Source organism: Diceros bicornis, chromosome 6 (assembly GCF_020826845.1).
Source record: "Diceros bicornis minor isolate mBicDic1 chromosome 6, mDicBic1.mat.cur, whole genome shotgun sequence".
Lineage (NCBI taxonomy): Eukaryota > Metazoa > Chordata > Mammalia > Perissodactyla > Rhinocerotidae > Diceros > Diceros bicornis.
The window spans coordinates 4,895,941-4,911,522 of NC_080745.1; the positions used below are offsets into that span (position 1 = coordinate 4,895,941).

The following is a 15,582-nucleotide window of genomic DNA, read 5'->3' on the forward strand; positions in this document are numbered from 1 at the left end:
AGAGAGGCAGGGAGGGAGATTTAGAGATAAAGAGAGGGGCAAGGAGACCTGGAGGGTCGATTTTATGGCCTACATAATACCATCAGCCTTAGGGGTTGACATGACCTCTGCTGAGTATAATCTGTTCATAAAGAGTGTGCTGGGATTATTGTGGCACTTGTACTCAATGTATACAGCCTTGAGGAAGGCTTGCGCATTAGGCTGCCCAAATCGAAGGTAAGGTTGTTCACTGCGGGACGATTTTAGTGATTCCAATCTGGTATCTTTGTAGACAGAAGCTTTGAACTAGAGCTGGGCATCCCGACCTCCTTCTCGCACCGTCCCAGGCAAAGGAGGCATTGCCAATCTCCGAAGAATTGCATGACAGATGAGACAGAGGGCGTGTGGACCAAATCACAACCAAGAAGTCACATTACATTTTCAAAGATATTTTTATTGTACCTAAGGAGAGTCACATGCCACCTGAAAGTGCAAGAGGCATTGCTCAAAGTACCACTTGAAGGGAAGGGAGGAGCCATGGATGAAGGAAGACTGCCGAGGGGCTCTGAGATAACGGACACCTTCTCTACAAAACACTAGGAAAGAATATAGGGAGCTATTCATGCCCATACATGCACAAATGTGAAAATGACCGAAGAGTGAGCTTCATCCACTTTCGTGAGCGATTGCTTGGTGTTGCTATTGTACCTTTCCCTGCCGTTTTCTGTACAAGTTCAATGCTCCCAGGGAAACTCCTAGGCAAAGACTCCATGGGAGTATGGACTTGATCTTCAAATGAATCATTGATAGATGGAGACTGAAGTCGCTTCCAGGTGCCAGGTTCAAAACTCACAGCTAGCATAAAATCTCACCTTCCTGGACTCACTCGTTTAAGAAATGTAGCATGCCCTCCTTTTCTAAGCATGCCCCAAGCTGAGGTCATGTTTGACTTCCAGGCATGCCAGAAGGGAAACACGCGTGCGTGTGTCCTTCTTAGACCTATGGCCCTGGTCTCGATTGGGTTCCAGTTCCGGGATGGTCCAGATGGCCGAGGAGAGGAGGAGGTCACGTTTGTCCTGACAAGGCTTTAGCTCCATCAGACTTCAGGGAGGGCACCCACAGCCTGGTGCCCATGGTGCCTCCAGAGGCCCTGTGGAGCTTGGCAACAGTCGTGGAGACAATGCGGTGGGGCCCACAGGACAGGGGGACATGCTCCCTTTGGGATCCCAAGTGATGGACAATGCTTCCAGCCTTGGCCTCCCTCCTGACCACGCTGAGTGTTCCTTGTCTCTCCTCCTTCCTGGTCATGCTGGCTTGGCACCACTGGAGGAGAAGCCTGAATGGGGGTGTGGGAAATGATGCCTTCCTGCCCCTAAATCGGAGGCCCTGGTGAGCATTGCAGCATGTCGAGCAGAGCCTGTAATTCTTCTCCGCTGAGAAGTTCTTCCGGTGTTCCTGGAGGCTCCTCTGCCTGCAGATCCCCATTCAGAAAAGGTTGTGCCTTTTCCTGAACCTCTGCATCTGCGAGGAGTTCATCTAAGAGGCTGGAGGTTTCTGCAGAGCGCTGGTGCTGTTGGCCTGGCGCAGGAGCGGGCTCTTTGGCCGACAACACCTGCTGCTGCCACACGTGTGTGTCAGTGTGCGCAGGCTGCAGAACTGCCCTTTCCTGAGGCTCCTCTCTGGCCGTGACAACCTGAGGCCCCTCGCCCCACTGCTGCATAGCGTGGGATGTGCCTGGCTGAGCCAGATCCTGCAACTGTTGCTTAGGATTGTCAGGGTCAGGCTGAGGGGAGTCTTGGAAGGGCAGCGCTGCCATGCCAGTGTGCTCATTGTGCTCCTGGCATATTCCTCGGTATGGGGGCAGGAGAGGAGGGTGAGTAGGCGGGAGAGCCCCTCCCAGAGTTGGTCTGGTTGACCAGTGGCACGCAAGTGTCCCAGGAGGGTGAGTGTTCTCCTTTCCCTGCACAGGCTGCGTGGGCAGGACCACCAGGGGCCCCGGGGACTGGCCCACAGAGGCAGCAGGAGAAAACCAAGGAAGGAAGCACGTCGGGCAGAGAGGAGGAGCTGCTATAGCAAGCGATTGGATGCTCCTGAGAGGATTGCAGGCAGGGAGAGGAGGTGAGCTGCTGGGGACAGTGGACAGGTTGCTTTGGTCCTGCAGAGCAGCCAGAGGAGGCCTGGCATTGGGGCCTTGCATCAAGGCTTTCACGGGTCCACTCCTCGTCTGCTCTGGGTGCCGAGCTCTTCGGTTCTGAAACCATACCTGGGACAGAAAAAGAGAGACATGGACATCAGAAGAAGTAAGGGATTCCAGCTCTATCTGCCCCCCGATCTGTCAGGCAGTGGGCAAAGTCCGTGAGGCCTAATCTCAAGGGGATTCTATCTATACCTTTCACCTGGTCCTTGCAAACTAGGTGCCCGTTCAGGGCAACTGCTGACATCTGCCTAACAGTGTGGATCCCACCTTGATTTTCTAGAATGGCAGGCCCTTCACACCCTGCTCCCTAGCTCTCTTGCCCTCTCACTCCCTGGGAGTCCATGCCTTCGTATCACCCACCTTATGAGCCTTGAGGTAAATTCTTAAGAGGCCCCCCTCCCCTTCCTTACCCAGAAGACTCCAAGTTGTCAGCTCTACAGGCCTTCCTCAAAACCAAGCTATCCCCTGTCTGCCAATGGCTGTGATGCAAATGAAAAGTCACCTTCTCTGGCTCAGATGCCTTTGCTGGTTCAGGCCTGGGTTGAAACCCATGCCTCCAGCACACATCTCCACTTGACACGTCTACAAGCCAATCAATTGTGGAGGGAGGTCCAGACACAGGCAGCCACCGAATCCAGGTGAACAACACCTGGGTCTAGAATGGGCCCTCGATTTCCATGGCTGCGTCAGAAAAGGAGCTCTCCCGAAGTGGTTCAGTTTCCTCCCCATCCATGGAGAACGGAGGCAAGAACACTTGGCCTTGTCAGCCCGTTGAAGCAGAGCCACAGGTTCTTGGATCCAAGTGAGAGTGTTTCAGAGGCTCTGTCTCGAAACAACTACGAACCTGCTTCCTAGTTTATGTACCCCAAACCACTGTCTCCATGACTTAGGGAGAGCAAGAGTTCACAACCAACCGTGAAGGTGCCCCCACCCCCAGCCAGGATAAGGCCAATGACCCTAGATGATTAGCTTATCTTCAGGGGGGAGGGGGCAGAAGGGAGGGGGAAAGGGCTAGAGTTGCGTGGTTGGCCGGGTCCCTACGGGCTCCTAGGGCCTCGAGGCCCAAGACACTGAGCAACGTGCCACCACCCACAGGACAGCTCCCCCCCTCACCACAAAGAAATCTCTGGGCCCAGATGCCAGCACTGCTAAGCTTGAGAAGCCCTGACAGACAGGGTTTTCTCAAAATAGCTAGCGGCCTTCACGGTTTCCCACTTTTGTCCTGCCACTGCTTTTACATGCATGGGCACAACCACCAATTGGATTTGGAAATTCCTCCTTCGGGTGGACTCTCACTCGCCAGGCCAGGGCTTTCCACACCATGTCTTGGCCCTGGATCAGCGGGATGACCCCAAAGAGCCCACTTTTAGCCGGCAGCAACTAAACGGCCAAGACCCCTTCCACGTGGGACAAACCGTGTGTCACACACTGAGAACTTACCTGAATTCTCGACTCTGGGATGCCTGTTAGTCTGGCCAGTTCTTCCCTGGCAGCAATGCCGGGAAATCGGTTCTTCTCGAAGTTTTGAACGAGGATCCTGGTTTGCGATGGAGTGATGCGTGTCCGCTGTCTCCTGCCTTCTTTTGGGTGGCATTCTAAAGGGGAACAAAGGAAGAAAAGAGGCATTTTAGGCGGATGGCACATTCAACGTGAAACAGAAATTGGTGTGTGTGTGTCTGTGTGTTTGTGTGGGCACGTGTATCTACATCTATATTTTTTTCCCACCACCTTTCCTCCCACTGAGTCCTCTGAGACAGTCATTGACCAGTGCTACGTAGCCCTTGGAGAAAACCCCCGAGGTGATGGGAGAAGAGGAATCTGCACTTCCTAGCAGTTTTGGGAGCAGAGGGTTCAAACCCTTCCTGGCCAAGAAAGAGCCCGCTGGCCAAAGAGGGGCACGGTGCTCCTATCTGGAACACTGAGGGAGCCGGAAGAAGATATCTTTGGCTCTTCTCCTAAGCGCTCTTTGCCAAACATTTGGCAACCCCCTGCAGTGAGTTTTGCTTGGGAAGGAGATCCTCGGAGCAAATGCTTCTGGAATGCTGAGTACTCACTTGCAGTGCGAGCTTGAGGCTGCTCCACTCCATGCAATTGCCCTTCTCCCGCAGAGTCTCTGGACCCCAATCGGCCCTGCCTTAGATGTCTCCTGCGTTGGTTTTGAAACCAAATCTGAGTGCCAGAAGAAGAATCAATTGTTATGCAACTCTTGTCAGCAGAATTCCAGAGATCTTTTGCAGTGATTCAAAAGAGAACAAACAACCTAACTAACTAACTAAGAACTAACTAACTAACTGACTAAGGAAAACCCCGAAATAGCTGTCTGCCCAGAGTGGACACGTTTATAATTCGAAGTCACTATATTATCCAAAGGAGAATGCTTTCCTCTCCAAAGGAGAGCACGAAATGTGGGAAAAGACACCATCTGCAATCCGTGGAAAGAATCATTGCTTCTTTGGTCATCTCCCTGCTCTCCAAAGTGAATGCCCCTGATTGAGGAGACAATGCTTGCCTTGCCCAAGGCAGAACGAGCTCGCCAACGTGTCCTCACTCTCCCTCTCCTATTTTCTTGAACCATACCAGTTTCTCTCTCTGTCTTTCTGTCTCTCTTTCTCTCTGTCTGTCCATCTCTGTTTCTCTCTCTTCCTGTCCCTGTCTCTCTGTCTCTGTCTCTCTCTCTCCCCCCTCCCTCTTCTCTCCCTTGCTCTCTCTGGCTCTTTGCGCCTCATCTTTGCTGTGCTCAGTGCCTGATTACCGTTTCTTCACCTGTCTCTTGTTCCCACAGGCAGTACTATTTCCTGACACACAATACATGGGGAAGTGCCCCAGTAATAAATTCACTACAGCAGGAGGTCAATAATGACTAGCCTGTGCTGTTAGGGAGAGACTCATTCAGAGTTGGCTCTTACTGAGTTCATTCCACAGTCACCTCTAGGTTAGGAGGCTCTGACATACCCATACCTATTTTGGAACCGAGTGTCACTCTCATAAACAATGGGATGAGGTACGTTTTTCCTCAGTACCAGAGACAGAAGAGCAGTGGTTTTCTAAAATTTTCTTCCACCAATCATTTCTGACGGTTTGGTGTGGAAAATTTGACTACTCTCAGGAAAAATGTCTAGAGTGAAAGACATCCAATGTCTGTTGGCCTCTTCTAATGTCCCAGGCATTGTGCTCAAGTGTTACTTCTGATTCCTTGGTGACTTACTTCAAACCTGACAGGTGGTTCCTTGGGGGCAAGGAGTAAAGGGACAAATGCCGTGGCACAGCCAGCCTCATCCTTTATGGTTTCGGGGACTTTCCTGCCTGACCATGGATTCAAATGGGCCCAGAGACACTCAACCACCTATGGCCAAGTGCTGCCAAGGGAGGCACATTCAGTACTAGGATTTGAGTCAGTGTTGTCTTGGACACCCAGAAGGGGAGCGTCAAGAGAATGAAATAGGCCTCCTCCCGAGCAGGCCCTCAAATTGAAGTCCCCATACCCCGTGGCTCATCGGGGACTAGAGCAAATCCAAAAACCCCGCCTTCAATACCTGCCTCTGCTAAGTCGCCTTAAATTCTTGGTTGGCGATCTGAAGCCGGCTTCTCCTAGAGTGAGCGTGTACTTCCCAGCTGTCTCTTTGGTCAGGGGAGACATTAGGTTGACTTTCCTTTCTCTATCGACCACTGCTTGGACAATCATTCAATATGGGGTTGGGCTTTAAACTGTCCCATGTGCCCGACCCATTTGAAACCCTTGGTAGCACTAAAGCAAGTGTCAAAACAAAACAAAAACCGCTCTGAGAACCCGGGACACCCATCAACTCTTAACCAGAGGACTCAGTGCTGCAGGGTACTCCGTCTTCTGTAGTAGCGACGGCAGTGATCAAGCGCAACATATCACGACCATGTTGACCCCATGGCTTAAATCCTCTCGAGTGACCACATATGACTGAACGTTTGGCTCTCTGGTGAATGACCCAGTGTACTCCCTTCCTCCATCAGTGAGTACACCAAACCAAGATTTCCAGCGTTGGTGAAAGGCATAGACACGTGTCTTGTTGTTGTGATTGCGTTCTTCGCATGGCATGACACAAGCAGAAAAAAAGCTTCTAAGCCAACTCCCTGACCAAAGAGACTGACTGCAGATTGCTTAGCTCCGATTGTGTCTGTACCTTGAGCCTGGGAGAGGATGAGAGAGAAACTCAAGCCTACCTGGACTCTGGCTTCCGGAATGTCAATTTCTTGGGCCAGTCGTTCTCTGGTGGCGATCCCGGGGTAGGGGTTCTGTTGAAACAATGCTTGCAGAGCATCCCTTTGACTCGGATTCAAAACGGTCCTCCTTCGTCGGGATCCTCTTGGGTGCCGGCCTGTCAGAGAGAAGAGGGTAAACGTACTAGGAAGGCTTCCATAGGGATGCAAACCGGTGGTGCAAGCCTAGCTCTTCTCTTTACGCCATTTGGAACATTTCCACGTCTGAGGAGTGCTGTCCATTTTGAACTAAAGCATGCACCTAAGGTTACGTTGACTGGGAAACAGGCCGGTCCACAAGGAGGGCGCCTTGTGGAAAGGACGAGAGTCAACGACCTAGGGAAGGTACCAACCACACGCAAGTAATCCATATAATTACATGCAAACAGAATGGGGAAGCCACAGAAACAAGGGATGTTATTGGAAATAACAAGGAGCTCCTTTAAATTTTAGACAAACGGCAAGTCCCCCTTCCACAAGCATGCAACTTTTCGTCCGTGTGAATGAAAGATATACTTCTAAAATTAGACATAAAATACTTGATAATTCATGTGCTGTTCTCTACCACCAGAGAGCCAACTTGAAGACTTTCAGTAGAGGAGCCATTGATGGAAATCACGGCTATCAACTTGGATTTTCATTCCAAGGAAGCCAGGTCCAAGCTTGTCTCGACACAATCCCTCTGTCGCCCACAAAGTGTCGCTGAAACAGAGCCCTAGACAATCGGTCCCTGCATCCAGCCTGGTAATTGATATGTTCTTGAAAGCTAGAAAAGCATGAAGGCTCTTGGATGATCTGACTACAGAGCCGAGATGCAGATGGGAACTTACCGCTTAATGAGCTGCTCGAATCCATCTTGGGAGAGTCACTTGGATTCCACAGAGACGGCTGGCCAACTGAGCGGTACCCGGAAGCACAGGGCTTATCAAGGCCCAGCTTGGCCCGCCCCTATTTCTTTCAATAGCTTCCTATGGTAGCGCTTCATTCAATATTTATGACCTTGCGGGGATCCCACCAAACAGGTGGAAGTTGACCGTTAAGGGCCAGTTGAGAGGCTAGCGGGGACCTTTGCAACCGTCATAATCCTTTTCCCAGTATAACTTTGACTTCAGGCTGACGACTTTGCACACGTAGAAACAGTTTGCTCCCTGATACGTTCCATTCCTCTGGGTTTTCCGTGATTGCGGATAACCGTCGTATATCCAATGCGGAGAGCCTTGCTTTGATCGTGTACTTTGCACATTTCCCTCAGCATGCCCCGGAATGCACTTTTTTCCAACCTCGAAGCATTTCCTTTTACTTTCGGGTGAGGAACGAATACTTAAAATTCAACAGGTGAATCGTTTTCTGGGTTTTACCCATGAGTCATGCCCAAGGGCATTGAAGGCTAGGCTGAGGTCAACCCAGGTCATGCACGTCGAAATGGAGGCTGAAGCATTGTCTGCTGTCAAAACCTCAAAAGTCGGAATGAAACATAATACTTTTTATGGCTTGAAGGAAGGGAAACAGACTATCTCTAGCTGGTTTCTACTGTTCTTGATGCCTATTGTCAGGGTAGGTCAAGAGATTCAAGAGGTCAGAAAAGGATAGCACTGCTTAACAACACGGGAGAGGGGGAAGACAATTCAAAGAACATGAGAATGCTGACAGGAGTCCCATGTCTTTGAAGATAGACCTTTCTTTCATAGAAAATGAAAACAAACTAGAAACCAAAAGTGCCGATTTATGTTAAAAAAAATGAGGGGTTTATAAAAGCAAAAGCTTAGACGGTGGATGTGACAGCTGTGGTTGAAAGGAATGGTTGGATAAAAAAGTGTTACCAGTCAATCATTTCAATCGAGTATATGCTCCAGATAACTTTTAGGAAACCCCCAAAATCGAGGGAAGCAAGCAAGGCAAGCAACCAACCAACCAAACGACCAACCTTCGAACACTAGTGTATACTTTTGCCACCCAAGGCTGTGAAACCCAACTCTGTGTGCTAAGAGGAAGAAAATCAGCCTAAGGAGAATGAAGTGAAGATGAGACTATTTATACCAGAAACAAAATGCATTCAATTATTTTAAAATAGTACTAGGGAGGAGTGTGCTTTTGTGTCTGTGTGTGTGTGTGTGTGTGTGTGTGTATTTTTAGGTAGCAGAAAGGCCACCGGCTTGACATAGAAGAAACATCGCCTATTTAAATACGAGTAAGGAGTATTCCATTGTGTATATAGACCACAACTCCTTCATCCATTCGTCCCTTGATGGGCACTTAGAAACAATGAAAGCCAGCCATTTGTGACAACATGGATGGACATTGAGGGTATTATGCCAAGCGAAATAAGTCAGAGGGAGAAGGTCAAATACGGTACGATCTCACTCATAAGTAGAAGAAGAAAACCACAACAAATCAACACATAGAGACAGAGATTAGATTGGTGCTTACCAGAGGGGAGGAGGGGGGTGGCGAAAGGGATGATTAGGCACATGTGTGTGGTGATGGACTGTAATTAGTATTTGGGTGGTGGACGTGGTGTAATCAATGCAGAAATAGCGGTATGCCTGAAATTTACACAATGTTACCAACCAATGTTACTGCAATTACAAAAACAAAAAAAGGAAGTAAATATAAATAGAAGTAAGGCGATGTGGAAGGACAGGATCCTTGCCATTTAATAGGTTGTTCTCAGACCGTGGGTTTCAGCAGGATTGTGTTAGAGAGCTGCCATACAGCAGAAGGTGTCAGGTGGGCAGGGAGGCTCCACGAAGGGGTCAATTTCGTTTGCAGGGGTGACGCCCTAACTGCGGAGCCTTCCCCAAAAGCATAAAACCCCCAACCTGGTACAGGAGCAAAGTTCTGATCTTGGCTCCAGAGGCCAAATGTCCAATCTGCCCGCTATGGCATCCTTGCTCTCTGATTCTCTCTTTCATTTACTTATGTGTATATTCATTCATTTATTTATTCATTGATGTGTATATTTCTTAAACTATTTGCCCACATGTAGGTGCTCACTAGGTGGAGCCCGAGGGTGGATGCCAAGGGGACTGGACGTGGCCTAAGAGTCCCAGGAGGATGTGTTCAATATATCCGAATCCCGGACCCTAGTTGTGAGGCACGGGACATCAGAGGGCGATGCCATCATCTTGTTGGGCTCATGGCGTCTCTCCCAGGTTTGGGTGCGGATCTCCTTGCAGAGAAAAGCACCTGGAACCTCACCGTAGAGTGCTACTCCTGCAGACGTGCTAGTTGTCAGACATCCACCAGCTCCCACTAGGACACCTCGTCTGGCAGGTTGTTCGTGAGCGTGGCAGCTGCCTTATGCAGAGCAGCCAGGGCCTCCTGAGAGCGCCCAGATGTGTTTTCGCCCAGGACATCCATTGACAGTGTAGGCTCCGATGGCCCAGCCCCGGCTCTCAGACTCCTCTGCAGGAGTCAGCATTGCATCCTCACAGGACTGAAACCTGCCTCTTCGATGTAGCTACACCGTCCGCGGAAGGCCGGCACACAACGGAACTGAGGCTTCCAGGCACCCTGAGACAGCTTTCCTCTTCCCCTCCTAAAAGGGCCATTCCTCCAGGTGGCTTCCTTTGCTAAAGAGCCAGTCCCATTTGTCTTGAGCCCACCGTGGCCAGACTCTTGTTTCAGAAGCTCTATCCGAACACGTTCAGCCAGCGAAACACATTCTTTCCCTGTCTCTACAGAAATTACAGGTAGATTGTCATATAGAGAGATATGGCCAAAGGGGAACCTAGGGGAGGAGAGATGGGCAGGGATTTTTAGGACTAGATATATCTATAGAGTGATACACTCTCTAGACAAATAGAGGTGGAGGCAGATGTAGACAGAGATACAGATATAGTTGTGTATGGGCTTTCATTGGTCAGTATCAGAATTCTTTCATTATTGGCCAAGTCTAATCACATGGGAGTAGGAAATATGGGCATGAAGCTAGTGTGTTCAGAATGTCTTACCTCAGAGCATACTGGGGAACGGTCTTGAGACAGAATGAGATAACCAGGGAAGTGAGCTACTGGCATTCACAGTATGCTTCAAAATGCTTTTGGGTGTTTGTGTGTGTGTGTGTGTGTGTGTGTGTGAGAGAGAGAGAGAGAAAGAGAGAGAAAGAGAGAAAGAGACTCGGTGAGGAAGAGAGAGAGAGAGAGGCAGGGAGGGAGATTTAGAGATAAAGAGAGGGGCAAGGAGACCTGGAGGGTCGATTTTATGGCCTACATAATACCATCAGCCTTAGGGGTTGACATGACCTCTGCTGAGTATAATCTGTTCATAAAGAGTGTGCTGGGATTATTGTGGCACTTGTACTCAATGTATACAGCCTTGAGGAAGGCTTGCGCATTAGGCTGCCCAAATCGAAGGTAAGGTTGTTCACTGCGGGACGATTTTAGTGATTCCAATCTGGTATCTTTGTAGACAGAAGCTTTGAACTAGAGCTGGGCATCCCGACCTCCTTCTCGCACCGTCCCAGGCAAAGGAGGCATTGCCAATCTCCGAAGAATTGCATGACAGATGAGACAGAGGGCGTGTGGACCAAATCACAACCAAGAAGTCACATTACATTTTCAAAGATATTTTTATTGTACCTAAGGAGAGTCACATGCCACCTGAAAGTGCAAGAGGCATTGCTCAAAGTACCACTTGAAGGGAAGGGAGGAGCCATGGATGAAGGAAGACTGCCGAGGGGCTCTGAGATAACGGACACCTTCTCTACAAAACACTAGGAAAGAATATAGGGAGCTATTCATGCCCATACATGCACAAATGTGAAAATGACCGAAGAGTGAGCTTCATCCACTTTCCTGAGTGATTGCTTGGTGTTGCTATTGTATCTTTCCCTGCCGTTTTCTGTACAAGTTCAATGCTCCCAGGGAAACTCCTAGGCAAAGACTCCATGGGAGTATGGACTTGATCTTCAAATGAATCATTGATAGATGGAGACTGAAGTCGCTTCCAGGTGCCAGGTTCAAAACTCACAGCTAGCATAAAATCTCACCTTCCTGGACTCACTCGTTTAAGAAATGTAGCATGCCCTCCTTTTCTAAGCATGCCCCAAGCTGAGGTCATGTTTGACTTCCAGGCATGCCAGAAGGGAAACACGCGTGCGTGTGTCCTTCTTAGACCTATGGCCCTGGCCTCGATTGGGTTCCAGTTCCGGGATGGTCCAGATGGCCGAGGAGAGGAGGAGGTCACGTTTGTCCTGACAAGGCTTTAGCTCCATCAGACTTCAGGGAGGGCACCCACAGCCTGGTGCCCATGGTGCCTCCAGAGGCCCTGTGGAGCTTGGCAACAGTCGTGGAGGCAATGCGGTGGGGCCCACAGGACAGGGGGACATGCTCCCTTTGGGATCCCAAGTGATGGACAATGCTTCCAGCCTTGGCCTCCCTCCTGACCACGCTGAGTGTTCCTTGTCTCTCCTCCTTCCTGGTCATGCTGGCTTGGCACCACTGGAGGAGAAGCCTGAATGGGGGTGTGGGAAATGATGCCTTCCTGCCCCTAAACCGGAGGCCCTGGTGAGCATTGCAGCATGTCGAGCAGAGCCTGAAATTCTTCTCCGCTGAGAAGTTCTTCCGGTGTTCCTGGAGGCTCCTCTGCCTGCAGATCCCCATTCAGAAAAGGTTGTGCCTTTTCCTGAACCTCTGCATCTGCGAGGAGTTCATCTAAGAGGCTGGAGGTTTCTGCAGAGCGCTGGTGCTGTTGGCCTGGCGGAGGAGCGGGCTCTTTGGCCGACAACACCTGCTGCTGCCACACGTGTGTGTCAGTGTGCGCAGGCTGCAGAACTGCCCTTTCCTGAGGCTCCTCTCTGGCCGTGACAACCTGAGGCCCCTCGCCCCACTGCTGCATAGCGTGGGATGTGCCTGGCTGAGCCAGATCCTGCAACTGTTGCTTAGGATTGTCAGGGTCAGGCTGAGGGGAGTCTTGGAAGGGCAGCGCTGCCATGCCAGTGTGCTCATTGTGCTCCTGGCATATTCCTCGGTATGGGGGCAGGAGAGGAGGGTGAGTAGGCGGGAGAGCCCCTCCCAGAGTTGGTCTGGTTGACCAGTGGCACGCAAGTGTCCCAGGAGGGTGAGTGTTCTCCTTTCCCTGCACAGGCTGCGTGGGCAGGACCACCAGGGGCCCCGGGGACTGGCCCACAGAGGCAGCAGGAGAAAACCAAGGAAGGAAGCACGTCGGGCAGAGAGGAGGAGCTGCTATAGCAAGCGATTGGATGCTCCTGAGAGGATTGCAGGCAGGGAGAGGAGGTGAGCTGCTGGGGACAGTGGACAGGTTGCTTTGGTCCTGCAGAGCAGCCAGAGGAGGCCTGGCATTGGGGCCTTGCATCAAGGCTTTCACGGGTCCACTCCTCGTCTGCTCTGGGTGCCGAGCTCTTCGGTTCTGAAACCATACCTGGGACAGAAAAAGAGAGACATGGACATCAGAAGAAGTAAGGGATTCCAGCTCTATCTGCCCCCCGATCTGTCAGGCAGTGGGCAAAGTCCGTGAGGCCTAATCTCAAGGGGATTCTATCTATACCTTTCACCTGGTCCTTGCAAACTAGGTGCCCGTTCAGGGCAACTGCTGACATCTGCCTAACAGTGTGGATCCCACCTTGATTTTCTAGAATGGCAGGCCCTTCACACCCTGCTCCCTAGCTCTCTTGCCCTCTCACTCCCTGGGAGTCCATGCCTTCGTATCACCCACCTTATGAGCCTTGAGGTAAATTCTTAAGAGGCCCCCCTCCCCTTCCTTACCCAGAAGACTCCAAGTTGTCAGCTCTACAGGCCTTCCTCAAAACCAAGCTATCCCCTGTCTGCCAATGGCTGTGATGCAAATGAAAAGTCACCTTCTCTGGCTCAGATGCCTTTGCTGGTTCAGGCCTGGGTTGAAACCCATGCCTCCAGCACACATCTCCACTTGACACGTCTACAAGCCAATCAATTGTGGAGGGAGGTCCAGACACAGGCAGCCACCGAATCCAGGTGAACAACACCTGGGTCTAGAATGGGCCCTCGATTTCCATGGCTGCCTCAGAAAAGGAGCTCTCCCGAAGTGGTTCAGTTTCCTCCTCATCCATGGAGAACGGAGGCAAGAACACAGGGCCTTGTCAGCCCGTTGAAGCAGAGCCACAGGTTCTTGGATCCAAGTGAGAGTGTTTCAGAGGCTCTGTCTCGAAACAACTACGAACCTGCTTCCTAGTTTATGTACCCCAAACCACTGTCTCCATGACTTAGGGAGAGCAAGAGTTCACAACCAACCGTGAAGGTGCCCCCACCCCCAGCCAGGATAAGGCCAATGACCCTAGATGATTAGCTTATCTTCAGGGGGGAGGGGGCAGAAGGGAGGGGGAAAGGGCTAGAGTCGCGTGGTTGGCCGGGTCCCTACGGGCTCCTAGGGCCTCGAGGCCCAAGACACTGAGCAACGTGCCACCACCCACAGGACAGCTCCCCCCCTCACCACAAAGAAATCTCTGGGCCCAGATGCCAGCACTGCTAAGCTTGAGAAGCCCTGACAGACAGGGTTTTCTCAAAATAGCTAGCGGCCTTCACGGTTTCCCACTTTTGTCCTGCCACTGCTTTTACATGCATGGGCACAACCACCAATTGGATTTGGAAATTCCTCCTTCGGGTGGACTCTCACTCGCCAGGCCAGGGCTTTCCACACCATGTCTTGGCCCTGGATCAGCGGGATGACCCCAAAGAGCCCACTTTTAGCCGGCAGCAACTAAACGGCCAAGACCCCTTCCACGTGGGACAAACCGTGTGTCACACACTGAGAACTTACCTGAATTCTCGACTCTGGGATGCCTGTTAGTCTGGCCAGTTCTTCCCTGGCAGCAATGCCGGGAAATCGGTTCTTCTCGAAGTTTTGAACGAGGATCCTGGTTTGCGATGGAGTGATGCGTGTCCGCTGTCTCCTGCCTTCTTTTGGGTGGCATTCTAAAGGGGAACAAAGGAAGAAAAGAGGCATTTTAGGCGGATGGCACATTCAACGTGAAACAGAAATTGGTGTGTGTGTGTCTGTGTGTTTGTGTGGGCACGTGTATCTACATCTATATTTTTTTCCCACCACCTTTCCTCCCACTGAGTCCTCTGAGACAGTCATTGACCAGTGCTACGTAGCCCTTGGAGAAAACCCCCGAGGTGATGGGAGAAGAGGAATCTGCACTTCCTAGCAGTTTTGGGAGCAGAGGGTTCAAACCCTTCCTGGCCAAGAAACAGCCCGCTGGCCAAAGAGGGGCACGGTGCTCCTATCTGGAACACTGAGGGAGCCGGAAGAAGATATCTTTGGCTCTTCTCCTAAGCGCTCCTTGCCAAACATTTGGCAACCCCCTGCAGTGAGTTTTGCTTGGGAAGGAGATCCTCGGAGCAAATGCTTCTGGAATGCTGAGTACTCACTTGCAGTGCGAGCTTGAGGCTGCTCCACTCCATGCAATTGCCCTTCTCCCGCAGAGTCTGTAGACCCCAATCAGCCCTGCCTTAGATGTCTCCTGCGTTGGTTTTGAAACCAAATCTGAGTGCCAGAAGAAGAATCAATTGTTATGCAACTCTTGTCAGCAGAATTCCAGAGATCTTTTGCAGTGATTCAAAAGAGAACAAACAACCTAACTAACTAACTAAGAACTAACTAACTAACTGACTAAGGAAAACCCCGAAATAGCTGTCTGCCCAGAGTGGACACGTTTATAATTCGAAGGCACTATATTATCCAAAGGAGAATGCTTTCCTCTCCAAAGGAGAGCACGAAATGTGGGAAAAGACACCATCTGCAATCCGTGGAAAGAATCATTGCTTCTTTGGTCATCTCCCTGCTCTCCAAAGTGAATGCCCCTGATTGAGGAGACAATGCTTGCCTTGCCCAAGGCAGAACGAGCTCGCCAACGTGTCCTCACTCTCCCTCTCCTATTTTCTTGAACCATACCAGTTTCTCTCTCTGTCTTTCTGTCTCTCTTTCTCTCTGTCTGTCCATCTCTGTCTCTCTCTCTTCCTGTCCCTGTCTCTCTGTCTCTGTCTCTCTCTCTCCCCCCTCCCTCTTCTCTCCCTTGCTCTCTCTGGCTCTTTGCGCCTCATCTTTGCTGTGCTCAGTGCCTGATTACCGTTTCTTCACCTGTCTCTTGTTCCCACAGGCAGTACTATTTCCTGACACACAATACATGGGGAAGTGCCCCAGTAATAAATTCACTACAGCAGGAGGTCAATAATGAC

At 50.8% G+C, this 15,582-nt stretch overlaps 1 protein-coding gene across 1 annotated transcript; it reads right to left on the minus strand.

The window, feature by feature from the left end:
- Positions 1–1,351: 1,351 nt before the first annotated feature.
- On the minus strand, positions 1,352–7,261 carry LOC131406873 (double homeobox protein 4-like protein 4). The gene is made up of 6 exons (XM_058542741.1): positions 7,237–7,261; positions 6,371–6,525; positions 4,273–4,345; positions 3,617–3,768; positions 2,128–2,242; positions 1,352–1,827 (listed from the first exon to the last, which is right to left on the minus strand). The coding sequence occupies exons 1-6, from the start codon at positions 7,259–7,261 to the stop codon at positions 1,352–1,354; spliced, it is 996 nt and encodes a 331-aa protein (XP_058398724.1).
- Positions 7,262–15,582: the final 8,321 nt, after the last annotated feature.